Here is a 14,549-nt window from a genome sequence, read left to right on the forward strand (position 1 = left end):
GAGGCTGGATTTGAACTCAGATCCTCCTGACTCCAGTGCCGGGGCTCTATTCACTGCACCACCTAGCCACCTCCTGGCTGCCCCACCCTAAAGCTTCATTATGTTCCAGTGGCTCTTAAAAGACTTCCCATCTGAGGTCCCAGGTCCCAGCAGTTACTAACCAAGACGGAAAGGCAGGAAGTACAGGTCCTGTTACAGAACCAGCCTATTGGTACAGGAGTGGGGAACTTGCAGCCTTGAGGCCACGTGTGGCCCTCTAGGTCCTCAAGTGTGGCCCTTTGACTGAATCCAAACTTCACAGAAACATTTGTTCTGTAAAACTTGGACTCAGTCAAAAGGCCTCACCCAAGGACCTAGGAGGCCAGATGTGACCTTGAGGTCACAGGTTTCCCATCCCTGTTTAGGTGATTAATTTATTTGGCTGTAGCAAATTCTGAAAGCTAACGTGGGAAGCAGCAGGGGACACTGATTGGAAAGCCTTGGAGTCAGAAAACCTGGGTTTAACTCCCACCTGTCATTTATTACTTCTATCATCTTGGGCAAGTTATTCTCTGCACCTCAGTTTCCTTATTTGTAGAATAAGGGGATTGGATTGCTTTTAAGGTGTCTTCTCTTCTAGTTCAACATCTTTAGTCCCATAGTATATGGTCTAACAAGCTCCCAAATTATAATAGGACTGCAGTCAGAGTCAACAGAGGGTATCTTTTCACCCACAACATTAAATAAAATGATCCAAAAGTCTTAGTGAAGTTTTAAGCCTCCATAGCTTCAACTTGGCTCTAAAGACTCTAGGGAACATCCTATGTATAGCTCTTTGAGTAAAAGAAGTATGGAAGGTGCTATGCAAGGGACAGGAATAGAGGTCCAGCATCCATAGGACAATTTCATGAAACTCAAAAACTCATAGGCTATGACAACACTCAGGAATGTGAGGTAAGCATTAAAGTTTCAAAACAAATTCCTGTGTAAAGTCCAGGGTGAAGAGGTCAGTCATGACCAGGATTAGGGCTGGGGAATCAGGGAGAGTTTCGTAAAGGAGTTAGCAATTAAGTTGGGCTGTAAAGGACACCTAATTGCAGCAAGGGAAGAGAGAGTGGGGAGGATATTCCAAGTTTAGGGAATAGGGTGACTGGAAGTAAAAGACAAGAAAGTATTTTAGGGAAGAGTAGCACAGTATTAGAGTAGTTTCATTTGACTACATCGAGTGGTATAATAAGAAATGAGGCTTGAAAGACGAGGTGTTGCCAGGTGATGGAAGACCAAACAAAAAGGTTTGAATTTTACTCAGTAAACAGTAAGGAGTTACTGAAGTGTTTTGAGTGGAGAGATGGTATAGCATGGTCAATACACATCATACTGATGTTAGGATTCACTTGGTGAAGAATGTCCTAAAACTTCAAGTTTTGAACACATTACACTTGAAGGTTAGTGACTGCCCACTGTTTGCATGAAACATAATCATTTACCAGGAACAGCCACGTTTCTCTCCCAGCCTTTGTCAGTTATTGTTCAGGCACTCAGGAGGTAAAACTGTCAAACACTATTCCAATGCAGGCAAAGAAAAGAGAAGAGGATTTTTTCACTCTTATCCTTTACTCATTAGATGAGCTTTAAGATACCTTCCAGCTTTAAATCCTATAATCCTTAGCTTGGCATTTAAGTCTCTCCATGATTTGGCATTGGCTTGCTTTTTGAGCCATAACTGTATTCAACATAACCACCTTCTCTACATTCTCTATATCCTTCTCAGTCCACACAATATTTATCTCACTTTATCACCTTCATTCCTTCATCCCAATAAAATTGGCCATTTTATTCCCTGTATTTGGGATACCATGCCCACACCCAGCCACTTCTCTGCTATTGAAATCCTTCTAGGATCACTTACTGATCTTTTTCTTCCAATGAATATTATAATACTATATTCACCTCTCACACTTTACTTTTTATGATTTCTTGGGATGTGCTGATGTGTTTTAAAACTACAAAGGATTATGTAAGTTATCAGCCAGCATTATAAATTCTCCCACTCGGGTCCTATTTGAATGGATTCAGTGGGTTATGAGGATGGTTTGTGTTCTCAGGGGCTATGCTGACTCTAGAAACCTTTTTAAAATGGAAAGGTTTTAAGTGTGACCCTAGGTATAGAATCAAGCAACAAACTAGCTAATAGTCTCAATCACCAAAAAGTTGGCCAGCAAGTGATGCATTGTTTTTGGCCAGAAAGACTTGTAGTAATTCCCAGCTAAGGAATTGAGGGCTTACACCCCACTGTGGTGAAAACTCTCGTAAGGATGGAAATATGCATGCATATTCCTTATGCTGGAGATTCTAGTTATATGAAGGGTTCAGATACAGGTCAGGGGAATTTTCTAGCTATGTTTGCATATTGTGTCTACCCAAGAAACCTCTCAAAATGTAATTCACAACATAGACTGGCTCCATGCTTGAAAATATAATCACATGCAGAGAAGAAAGATTTATTTTGCTTTGTTTTGGGGAAGAAAAACAAAACACTTTTGAATGAGAAATTACTCATTTCAAATATGCATGCAAGTCTTTAGTGTGACTACCATAACTGAATATGAATTCTTCTATGGTGAAGGTCCTTCCCCTAAAATCCTGTCTTAGGTTGCAATTACCTGCTAATAGGAGGGACAGAGTTCAAGAAAAAATTTTGATTCTCTCTATATTCTTCTCGTTTCTCTTGGCTCCCTCACCCCTGTCGCCCAGACAATGTCAGTAGCAATTAGCACAGATAGCAAATGCTTAATAGCTGCTTGTTTTTCTAACTAGGTTTGTTTCTTCCTTCTAAAACAAGAATACATTGGCCTCACTCTCCCCCAGCAAGGCCATCTGCTTCGTCTCAGAGTTGTAATATATGCTGAGTGGCTCTGAAGTGGCTCTTTTTTTAATGCCATTGTTTGAGATGCTGACTCTTTCCCCTGGCTTTTACAAAGGGATATTTACTCCAAAGATATAACAAGAACAAAAGGACAAAACATTTTCCCCACAACACCTCTGAGGCACACTCTTCCCTATCTTACCATCTGATCTGAGTAGAGTGAGCTCAGACTTAACTAGGTTCCTGTGCCCAAAGAGCTATAAAAATGTGCACACCCTTTGACCCACCCATACCACTTCTAGGACTGTATCCCAAAGAGATCATACAAATGGGAGGAGGACCTGTATGTACAAAATACATTTATAGCAGCTCTTTTTTTGGTGATAAAGAACTGGAAATCAAGGTCATGTCCATCAATTGGGGAATGTCTAAACAAGTTGTGGTATGTGAATGTAATGGAATACTATTGTGCTATAAAAAAATGAGGAGCAGACAGACTTCATGATAACCTTGAGAGACGTATATAAACTGTTGTTGAATGAGGAGAGCAGAACCAGGAGAACTTTGTACACAATTACATTTTGTCTGTGACAACTAACTTTGCTAGACTGGGCTCATCTTAGCAATGCAAGGTTATGAGGCAACTCCAGAAGACTCATGATGGAAAGGGCTATCCACATCCAGAGAAAGAACTACAGAGTCTGAATGCAGATTGAAGCAAACTACTTGCTCTCTCTCATTTTGTTTTGTTTTGTTCTATTCCTTCTTTCTCATTGTTCATTCCATTGGTTATAATCCTTCTTTACAACTTGACCAATATTTAGTGTGAAGGTATTTGTAGAACCCATATCAGATTGCATGCTGTGGGTGAGGGGTAGGAGAGAAAGGGGTAGAAAATTTGGAACTTAAGGGATTGTAGAACTGAATGTTGTAAACTAAAAGTAAATAAATAAATTTAATGTAAAAAAAAAGACTTAGATAGGTTTCATTATAATGCCAATCTCACCAAGTTCCTGTCCCAATGAGGTGATGCTAACATATGAATCCTGGTCCCAGCTACTGGAGGACTGAGTTGTGAAAGTTGCACCCAGAGGTCAACTCTTATTCCTGAGGGCATTGATCCTGAACTGGCTATAAAACCCAGATGCTGATAGAACAAATATTTGGGATGGCAAAAATCATCCTTTGGGAAAACACCCATTGCAGTATCCCATTACTTAGTAGATCATCCTTTTGCTGCCATTACCTTTCCCAATTTTTTTCCTACTAGTCATGATAACCACGGCAAGGTCCCAAAGGACAAAGAATTAGAAGTCCTGCATCCTTTGAAACTAGCCTTGTCAGCAACTCACTTTGGGACCTTGGATCACCCCATAAATTCTGAGTAATAATCATGTGGTGGTAATTGAATGTTTGAGGTGGAGGGGGAGTAGTAGAGAGGGAGAGGCAGAAGGGAGTATCTCAATTACAATCCAGCAAAAGAAAACATTTTATTTTTGTGTAATATCTGATTACTGACTACATCTAGATTTCTAAAGCAACTCTCTTTAATATCAAAACATTTGCTAATGTCCAAATATGAGCTAAGGTAAATAGAGGGAAATTCTTCCAGTTTTTTCAATTGAATATTCAGTTTAATAATGTCATTTATAGCAGGCTGAACTGCATGGTGTTCACAGTAGATCCAAGGAATACAAGATGAATGCATTAAACAGAGAGAATATTTTTAGAGATGCTCTCATGACTGTTTCTAAATAAAATGCTTGAATTTACTATATTTATCTTAACAGTAAATCTTTATAGTTCTAGCCTTTCTCCCACTTGGCAAATCTCGATTCCAATCTATTTAAATGTCTTTGATTTCATTTATTTTGAAATAATAACTTTTATTTCTAACTTTTCTATTATTGGACTGATTTTATCTTAAAATATTATCTAGGTCAAAATAGTATCACAATTGGTGTTATATCTAGACTAAAAATATTTTCAAGGGTATTTCATCAGTTATTTATAAAACTTACTGAGGGATAATCTTGTATTTTGGAAATACCACTTATCAAAGATTTTAAAGAATAATGTATCTAAGGAAGATGAGTTTCTAACTGGTGATCAAAACTATTAAGTAGTGTACCTGTTTAAATAACTAAGAACTGGGAACTACACATTTCCTCACTCGTATAGATTCTGAATGCCTTTTGTGATTGGTATTTTTTTCCTGGATTAATAACTTTATTATTTGGGGACAGTTCTTACTGCGTCTCATCCAGAAGGAGCTCTGCTGCACAGGATCCATGCCTGGAGAACAGCTTCAGTAAGTCCAGAACCCATTATCTTTCTCATTAATATAATCAAATAGATAATTCAAAATAATTTTCTAGCTTATCTTTCTTACATATATCACCTACCCTTTTTTTAAGGAAAAAAAAAGCTCTCCCCAGAAGATCCTTTTTCACTTATTACTCCTTCTTTTTGAATTAAAAACCTGTTGATCTCTTTAAAATATGAACCAAATATCTCAGAAGAAAATTTCTTGTTTTTGTCATTCTCTTTAGGCTGAAAGAGTTTGATAAAAAAGACAACTCTCAAAACCCTACTTCCCCATTTCCTACTTCTTTCCTCACTGACCACTATGCTGATTTGGAATTTAGGGGAAATGCTATTAAATAAGCACATATCTCATATTCTTGAGAAAGAAAGAGATGTTTTCTGCTGTTACACTGTAGATATATAACATTGAAAATATATTTAATACAAAAATATTTATGATTTAAAAGTAAATACAAATTTTATATCAAGTAATTACTATGGGCCAAATATTATCCTAAACATTGGAGATACAAATGCATACCCATATGGAGCTTACATTCTAATGGGGGAAACATCATAGTTAGGCCAATAGTTAGGCCAGAAAAGGAATTATGGTTTGGAAAGTCACAAAGATGGTGAATGCTTTATTGAGAATTCTATTAATATACTTATTATTTAGCTGTTTACTGTTTAATCCCTTTTCATATTATCACCTTCTTGCAGGTTTAAAGAACATTAGCCATTTCAGACACATTTGGGGAAAAATCTATACTCATCATCCAAAAATAATCATTCAAGACGCAGTACAGTGTAAACAACTCCGTGGTGAAGAACTTGCTTTCTCCCCATGTATTTTGCATACATACCTGAAAGAGATACAAAAGCAAATGTTACATCCTTTTTTAATTTATTAAGCACATACAGAACCTCAGGATTATAGTTCTCAGAGAGGTAAGAGCTACTTATATCTTCAGACTAACTACTTTAGTTAAGGGCATGAGGAAAAGATACCAAGTGCCTGGCAGATTCATTTTCATCCAATTATTTGAACATAAACTGAGAAGAAAAATATAAAATTGATCTGGCACTGAAACAAAGAATGAGCCATTCTCAGGTTTCTTAGTGACAGAATATAACAGCAATTTGAAACACTATGCTATAAAGAACTTCAACAACAAATATCTTTTTATTCTTTAACAAGAAACAATGTCATTTTCAAAAATATTAGTACATTAAATTAAATGTTATAGCCACAAACTGGTAAGGAGGTCATTGACATAAAATAATAGTTTAACTTAAACTTGAAAAAAAAATTTATTTACTCAAGCTTCAATCCTTAGAGCATGTCCATCCCAATAAAGTATTTTCCCAACTTTCTCTATGTACTGTCCTACGTCCAATTGAAATGATGAATTAGTATAGAACAACAAAGCAGCCTGAACAAGTTAGCTGGGATAAAATAAAAATGGCTAACTAAATCATATCAGAAAATACCAGTAAACAATACTGATGTTTCTGAAAGGTTTACATTTGTTAGAAGTACTCTGGAATGTTGTTGAAGGCCCTGTAAAATGTCTACACATCAGTTAAAGCTGCTACTCATTACTTAGAGACAAATTATATATGAGGATGAGCAAAATGAAAAAGGAAAATCCATAGCTTTGTTTAGGAAGGTCAGTCTGTTCACATGAATAGTATCCATAGTTTCTTTATAATTGCATTGATCTATTTTCCTTTTCATGCTAATAAAATAGTAGAGATTGTTTTTAGATGTACGGCAACACAATAGATTTTTTAAATGTACATTGTGTTATATTCAGGTTAAATAAAATTAAATGGCATTTTGTTATTTATTAAAGTAAACAGGAATTTGTTTTTTGAATTTTTATTAATGCTTGGTTGGTTTTGCAAAATATCCATCTGATCCCTTTTAAATATAATGTTTAAAAAAAATTAAACCAACATATTGGGAAATAATGATCATTGTGTCTTACAATTTTCTTTCCCATAGTATTGGGTGTGTGTGTCTGGGGATGATAATCTTCAAAATAAAGTTGCATGTTCTTAGTTTTGTCCAGATCAAATGCATCTCTGATAATGTTCAAATTGAAATCACAGATGGTTTCCAATTAAAACAGCGTATATTCTGCATGGATAGGATTCTAATTTTTTTAACTAAAAAAGGCAGTGTAGGCTATGACAAACAGCTGCCTAAACTGTTTGGATTTCAGAAAGCTATACAGTTTAAATTTAAGTAAAGCATCAGCATGTAGCAGACTTGTAACAAAGAATGTCAGACATGGAGCGTGTGTAGCAATAACAATGAGTTTCCAGTGTTCTTGAATACAGACAAAGGGATCTCAACTATAAGACAGTCTTGGGCTGGGTCCCACCTATAATGTGCCCAAATACATTACAAAAAAGTCGTAAGTATTATAATAACAATACACATATAGCTTCATTTGCCAGATATGATGAGGAACTAGGCTTGCTGCTAGAAATCCTTTCAGCACCAGGGACAAAGTAGAAAGTATTACCAGCCCCAGAAATGTCATGGTCAAAAACCTTAGATGTTAAGCTTCAGCAGCGGGGTCTTAGTCTAAGCTAACAAAAGGCCTCAGTAACTTCAATGACAAATTCTCTGACCCTTAATCTTGGACTTTTATATTTGGGGCTCATTTTCCCTTAATGTGGTTTTTCATAAGGGTGGATGTTGATAACACATACTTTTCTTTCAGGATCTCCTTTCCCCATTCTCACTCCAGTTCAGATTTAAGGGTAGAACCAACTATCTGGGATCTTTTTAAGGACAAAACCCCTTCCCACATTTGTGTCCCCCTCCCAAATAATACACACTAGCTAATTTGGTGGCCATCAGTTTTGGTTTTATTTTATGCAATTAGAATAAGCAATTGGAAAACAGTTTGGAATACCTGGGGCGATGGCTGGTGGGGAACAAGATAAGTTGTCCCCTTCCTCCCTCCCTATTAATTCAGCTCCTCCCTGGAAGGGGAGGGCACCAGAAAGTAGATAATTGAACATTTAACAGAAGGCTGCTTCACTGACAAGAATGGGGGAGGGAGAAAGAAAAATGTCAAGAGATTTTTTTATGTGTGTGATTCACCAGCCTACTCCACCATTAGCTGTTTCCACAGTTGCTGCTTACAGTTCCCAACTGAAATTATCTCCAACAGCAACCTACACAGCTTGGGGAAGGGGAATGACAAAGCACCTAAGGAGCCAGGCCAAACATTATGATTCCATATGGCTTGGCCAAGATGGATTCTCCATGTCATTCTCCCCAAAATCCAAATCCTGTGTACTCTGGGGAAAATTTGCTTCTAGTGTCCAGATTCTCTTTGGCAACTCTCTGGCAAATTTTCTGGGTGAAAACTATTTTGCACCTCAGAATACTCTTTCTATGGCTAAGTAAACCTTATGTTAAATGTCAGATGGATTTTTTTTTGCACCTAAACTACCATGGCATCCCTTCTTGGTAACCCTTTATGAGATGTTTTGGTTTTGTCTTTGATTAAGTCTTTGATTTAAAGGGTTTTTTATTAAGACTTTGATTAAGTCAACAAGGAACTAACTAGAATAGTTTCTTTTTTAAAAAAATTTTCACATTACTCATGTTGTAAAGAAGAATTAGAACCAATGGGAGAAGTCACAAGAAAGAAGAAACAACAACAAAAAAAGAGAGCAAATATTTTGCTTTGATCTGCTCCAACCACTGTCAAATCTTGTTTCTACCTGCACATCTCTCATATGGGTTTTCTACAGTCCACTCACATGAGCAGAGCCTGGTGATTGTTCTGTCTGCCTACCCCATTCCAATCCTCCACACTTGCCAATATAATTTTCCTAAAGCATAGGTCTGACCTTTTTATTCCCCTACTCACTAAAATACACTATTAGCCGTGTAATCAAATAAAAACTGCTGTTTGACATTTAATGTTCTTTACGACCTGGGCTTACCCCACCTTTCTAGTCTTCTTATGCATCGCTCCTCTTCCTATTCTCTCTGGCCCAATTACACTAGACCATTTGCTTTTACATACAACATGGGATCTCCTACTGTCCTCTGTGTCTGGGATACTCTTCCCTCCTCACCTCTGTCAGTTAGAACCCCACATTTCCTTTAAGACTGAGCTCAAGTACCAACTTCTACATGAGACCTTTCCTATTCCTCCCAATTGCCAGCAACACCCAATTATATATGTGCTTAAAGTACACATATATGCTTTGTGAACTTAGCAAGACATTGGAGGTCTCTGATGGTAGAAGAGAACTCTTTAATGTATGTTTGCTTTAAGCCCCTGAAGACTGGAAATACCAATCCTAAAGTTTAGCCTCTATTATAGAGTGAGTGAGAAGTTTCACAAGAGGAATGAGAGATGGTAGGAATGAAGCAAGGACCAGAGACTGGTGTGAGAGCTCTGGGGCTCCCAAGCATGGGATTGTCACTGTGCTGTAGCTACCATTAAGAGAACTGGTGGGAAAGAGTGAAGCTGAGCCCTGAAACCGATCAGTGTGGAAACCACAGGAACAGAAACAAAGTCATTGGAGTAATTTGTGCTGCTGAGAAAAATATTGGTAAATATCCATTTTCCAGCTGTTTGTTTCACTCCCGCTTTCATTCTCTTTCTTGAAAGAGAAATGAGCTTCTTTCTTGATCCCAGTTTCTTAGAAGTTTATTTTGCTTTCTGTTTTATGGCTTCTCTGAAATGAAACACTGCTGGTGTGTGTGTGTGTGTGTGTGTGTGTGTGTGTGTGTGTGTGTGCTTGTCCCCTTGTGCAAAAGTAACCAAGGAAAGATGGTAAAATATCCAGGAAAGAGGGTTTTGTTTGTTTGTTTTAAATATATAACCGATGGGACTTTTCCTGGAAAAATCATATCTTAGGGCTATACAAAAGAGAATTATTAATGGTTTATGTTTTTTCAAGCCACCCCAACATAGGGAAAGAAAACCTGGAAAGACCAATTCTAAACAAAATGAGTTGAGCTGTATCAGTGAGTAAAGATTTGGAGAGTTGAAAATTTGACTTTCTGAGGTAATTGCCTCATGTATTTTTCCTTTTCCATTGTTTCCTAGTTTTAAATGGAAAACATTTCTTCTGATTAGTAGAGCCAAAGGCATAATTAGAGAAAAATTAACTCTCAAGAGATGATCTCGGACCTGGAGAAGAGTGGCCCTGCCCACATCAGGGTGGGACCCAGAAGAGGGCATCTGTTCAGTCATAGGCTCATCAGAACATTAACCTCTATTCCAATAAACTGGGGTGTGTGTGTGTGTGTCTCCCCTTTTAGAATGTCAGCTTTTTGAAGGTTTGGGTTTTTTTGTTTTTTGTCTTTATCTCCCCAGAACCTGGTATAGTGGCAGCCACAAAATAGTCAAAACAAAATGCCTGATTGATTGACCAGGTGCTGTTGCCTGCATCCTGGTATCCCTCTTCCCAGGGTATTTCTTTGGAGATGTGCCCAACCCCTCTACCTTTTTGCTGCATTCTTACAGTCTTAGAAGGATACAGTTGATAGCAGTTGGAGTTAGGGAAACCATTTAAGACAGGAACCCAAGAAAGAAGTAATAAAGTCCCGAGCTAGGAAGGTGACAATGGAAACACCACAAGGGGTGTTATGTGTCACAATGTGTCATTGTGCTTATCAGTTCACATGTGCTATTCTCTCAACTCCCCAGTGGAATATAAGCTCCTTAAGGACTATATAAGCTTCTTTGAATTCCAGCAACTAGAAAATGCCCTCCGCATAGGCTGTTCTTAGGAAGTACTTTTTGGACTAGAAGGAAAGAGAATTTAAAAAGGAGAGAGTTGTAAGATTCATTTATTAAGTTCCTACTATGTGCCAGCTAGATGCTAGGAAATTTAAAGACAAGCACAAAAAACACTCCCAGCTTTCAGAGAACTCACATCCTATTGGTGGAAACAATATGTAGATATATAAAATACACAAAGTAAATGCTGAACATTTCAGGAAAGGTACTAACAAATGGGAGGTTCAGGAAGGAGGTGGCATATAAGCTGAACTTGGGTGTGAGCTAGGAATTCTATGTGATGGAGGTTATTCCAAGCTTGGGCAATAGCCCATGCAAAGGCACAAATATAAAAGACACAGTACAATGTTCTATAGAAGGAAGAGCACAAAGGGCTTTTAATAAAGAGGAAGTGAGGACTTTTGGGAGCCAAGATGGCAGAGTAAGCAGGAAATCATTATAACTCTCCCACACTCACCTCCAAACAACCATAAAATAGCACCCAAAAAAAACCTCTGGAACAGCAGAACCAGCAAAAAGATGGGGTGAAACAATCTTTTAGCCCAAGAAATTTGGAAGGTTGGCAGGAAAGTCTATTTTACTTGGGTAAAAGGGGAGCATAGTCCAGAAGTATCCCAATAAGCTTGGAGCACCTCAGCAACCCAGCAGGAGATACTGAGCCCCAGGGCAGTGCAGCAGGCAAAGGCCAACACCAGGACCCACCGCATGCTTCAGTATAACCAGGGGAACAGATAGATGCCAGCTCTGAGAACCTCTACATCTTTCAGCATAGCACCCAGCAAAGAGGCAGCCACAAACACAGGGACCCTAAACAAACAGGTAGACACCAACTCCAGAACCCCATACATAAGCCGGTATTGCCAGGTCAACAGGCAGCCATCAGTGCCAAAACTGAAAGATGGGTCAGTGTAACTCTAGGCAAATGGACAGACACCAATGCAGGAATACCCCACCAGCCTTGGCACATACCAGACACCAGCAATGGGCCCTCAGCTCAGCATCAGGTAAGCTTCCAGACACCTATAACCTCCAACAGCTCAAGTCATGCCCCACCCTCACCTCAGCACATCACCAAACATGAGCATCCCCTGTGGACCTCAGGCAATATGAGAGCAGCACCAGGTAAACAACCAGCACCTGCAGCCCCTGAAACAGGAAGCCTGAGATAGTGCCCCTTTCACTCCAGGAGCAAAGCTCAAATTTAAAAGGAAGAAGGCCAAAAGAGATAGTAAAAGACAAGAACAAAAGAATCTGAAAGTTATTATGGTGACAGAGAAGACACAAATGCAAAGGAGGACAATCCAAGAGGAAAACAGGAAGTGATCTCAAGTCCAAGAAGAACTAATGGAAGAGTCCAAAAAAGGAACTTAAATATCAAATAAGAGGGGTAGAAGGAAAATTGGGGAAAGAAATGAGAGTGATACAAGAGACTTGTGAAAAAAAGTCAACAGCTTGGAAAAAGAAAACTCCTTCAAAAAGTACAATTGGCCAAATGGAAAAAGGAAGTACAAAAGCTAACTGAGGAAAACAACACGTTAAAAGCTAGAATTGGGCAATTGGAAGCCAATGACTCTATGAGACATCAAGAATCAATCAAACAGTCTACTGCTTAGAGTCGAGTATGCCACGTAGAAGCAGGAGCCAGACCTCCCAGGTGGCCCCTCCGGCTAGTTGGGCACCCCCAATGAGAGCTGCACCACCACCAGCAGCTCATCCTCCAGCAGCAGTACCACCATCTGCAGTTGCCCCTCCTGCTGCTGCCCCTAAGCAGCTGGGTTTAATGGCCCAAATGGCTACCACTGCAGCCGAGGTGGGAGTGGGTTCAGCTGTCGGCGACACCATTAGTCATGCCATTACAAGTGGCTTTGGTGGGAGCAGTGCTGAGCCTGCAAGGCCTGATATCACCTACCAGGAGCCTCAGGGAGCACAGCCAGCCTACCAGCAGCAGCAGCAGCAGCAGCAATTTGGTCCCTGCCACTACGAGATGAAGCAGTTCTTAGAGTGTGCCCAGAACCAGGGTGACCTCAAACTGTGAGGGCTTTAGCGAGGTGCTGAAGCAGTTCAGGTTTGCAAATGGATTAGCCTAATTGAGACCTTCAAAAGGAAGAAATGGAAAAATCAACTCTGAAGACCAATCTAATTTAGCATAATGCATAATTAGTAGTGAAATTATAAAGAAAACAGACCACCAGTACTTTGGTTTTTTTGTCTATTTGTCACTAATATCTTTATTTCAGAACAACCTTGGAGGAGGGAGGGGAAAGCTGTTCCCCATTGTGGAGATAACATGAGATAATATAAAATGTTGGGATGAGGAAGATGCTTGTGTGGTCTCTCATCAAAATGAATGCTTGTGATGTAAACTCTTAAAATAAAGTTTATTTTCTCCTGGAAAAAAAAAAGAATCAATCAAACAAAATCAAAAGAATGAAAAACAGATGAAAATGTAAAACACCTCTTGGGGAAAAAAAAACCAACTGACCTGGAAAATAGATCCATGAGAAACAACCTCAGAAGCATTGAACTACTTGAAAATCATAATCAAAGGGAAGAACTAGACAAATCTTTCAAGAAATTATCAAGGAAAGCTGCCCTGATATTCTGGAACCAGAAGGCAAAATAGGTATTGAAAGAATCCATTGACCACTTCAGAAAAGAGATCCCCTCAGGAAAGAGATCCCAAAATAAACACTCCAGGGAACATTATAGCTAAATTTCAGAGCTATCGGGTCAAGGAAAAAAGTACTGCAAGTGGCCAGAAAGAAACAATTCAAATATCAGGGAACCACAATCAGGATTGCACAGGATTTAGCAGTTGCAATACTAAAGGATTGAAGGTCATGGAACATGATATTCCAGAAGGCAAAGGAGCTAGGACTACAATCAAGAAGCACCTACCTTGGTGAAATTAAGCATAATACTTCAAGGGGAAGATGGTCATTTAATGAAATAGAAAAATTTAAAGCTTTCATAAGAAGACCAGAATTGAATAAAAAACTTGATCTCTGATATCAAGACCAAAGAAAAGTCTAAAAAGGGGGAAAAAAAAAACAAAAGAAAATAAAGCATTCAGCAGAGCTAAACCATTTATATCCCTATATGGCAGGATGAGACTTGTAATTCTTTTTTTTTTTTTTGCTTTTTTTTGGAGGGGAGAAAGAAGGTAAGGCAATTGGGGTTAAGTGACTTGCCCAAGGTCACACAGCTAGTTTGTGTGTGTGTGTGTCTGTGTGTGTGTGTGTGTGTGTGTGTGTTAAATGTCTGAGGACAAATTTTAACTCAGGTCCTCCTGACTCCAGGGCCGGTGCTCTATTCACTACACCACCTAGTCACCTTTGAGACTTGTAATTCTTAAAAAAATGTACCACCAGTAGTACAAGGAAGGAATATAGATAGACAGAGGGCATGGTTATATGATAAATTTGAGTGAATGACATGTAAAAATTAATTAAGGGATTAGAAAAAGGAGTCTATTGGGTGCAGAAGGAAAGGAGAGATAAAACAGGGTAAATTATTTCACATGAAGAGAAGGGGAAGATGGGAGTGTGGGCAATGGGCATCACTTGAACCTTGTTCTCATCAGAATTGGCTCAAAGAAGGAATAA

The 14,549-nt window shown here is 38.7% G+C and overlaps 1 protein-coding gene and 1 pseudogene across 1 annotated transcript in view; both read left to right on the plus strand.

Moving 5' to 3' along the window:
* Positions 1-7,129, plus strand: part of LOC138151376 (glucose-6-phosphate exchanger SLC37A1-like) — a 71,483-nt gene extending 64,354 nt beyond the window's left edge. The window contains exons 12-13 of the mRNA XM_069074827.1: positions 5,092-5,156; positions 5,876-7,129. Coding sequence (XP_068930928.1) covers positions 5,092-5,156; positions 5,876-5,891 — 81 coding nt within the window. The 3' untranslated portion in view covers positions 5,892-7,129. The remainder of the gene's footprint in view (positions 1-5,091; positions 5,157-5,875) is intronic.
* Positions 7,130-12,550: 5,421 nt separating this feature from the next.
* On the plus strand, positions 12,551-13,379 carry LOC138151312 (coiled-coil-helix-coiled-coil-helix domain-containing protein 2 pseudogene; annotated as a pseudogene).
* The last annotated feature ends 1,170 nt before the right edge of the window (positions 13,380-14,549 follow it).

This window comes from Petaurus breviceps, unplaced genomic scaffold (assembly GCF_028583685.1).
Source record: "Petaurus breviceps papuanus isolate PSGF00001 unplaced genomic scaffold, PetGlider_PUasm1.0 90897, whole genome shotgun sequence".
In the NCBI taxonomy this organism is placed as follows: Eukaryota; Metazoa; Chordata; class Mammalia; order Diprotodontia; family Petauridae; genus Petaurus; species Petaurus breviceps.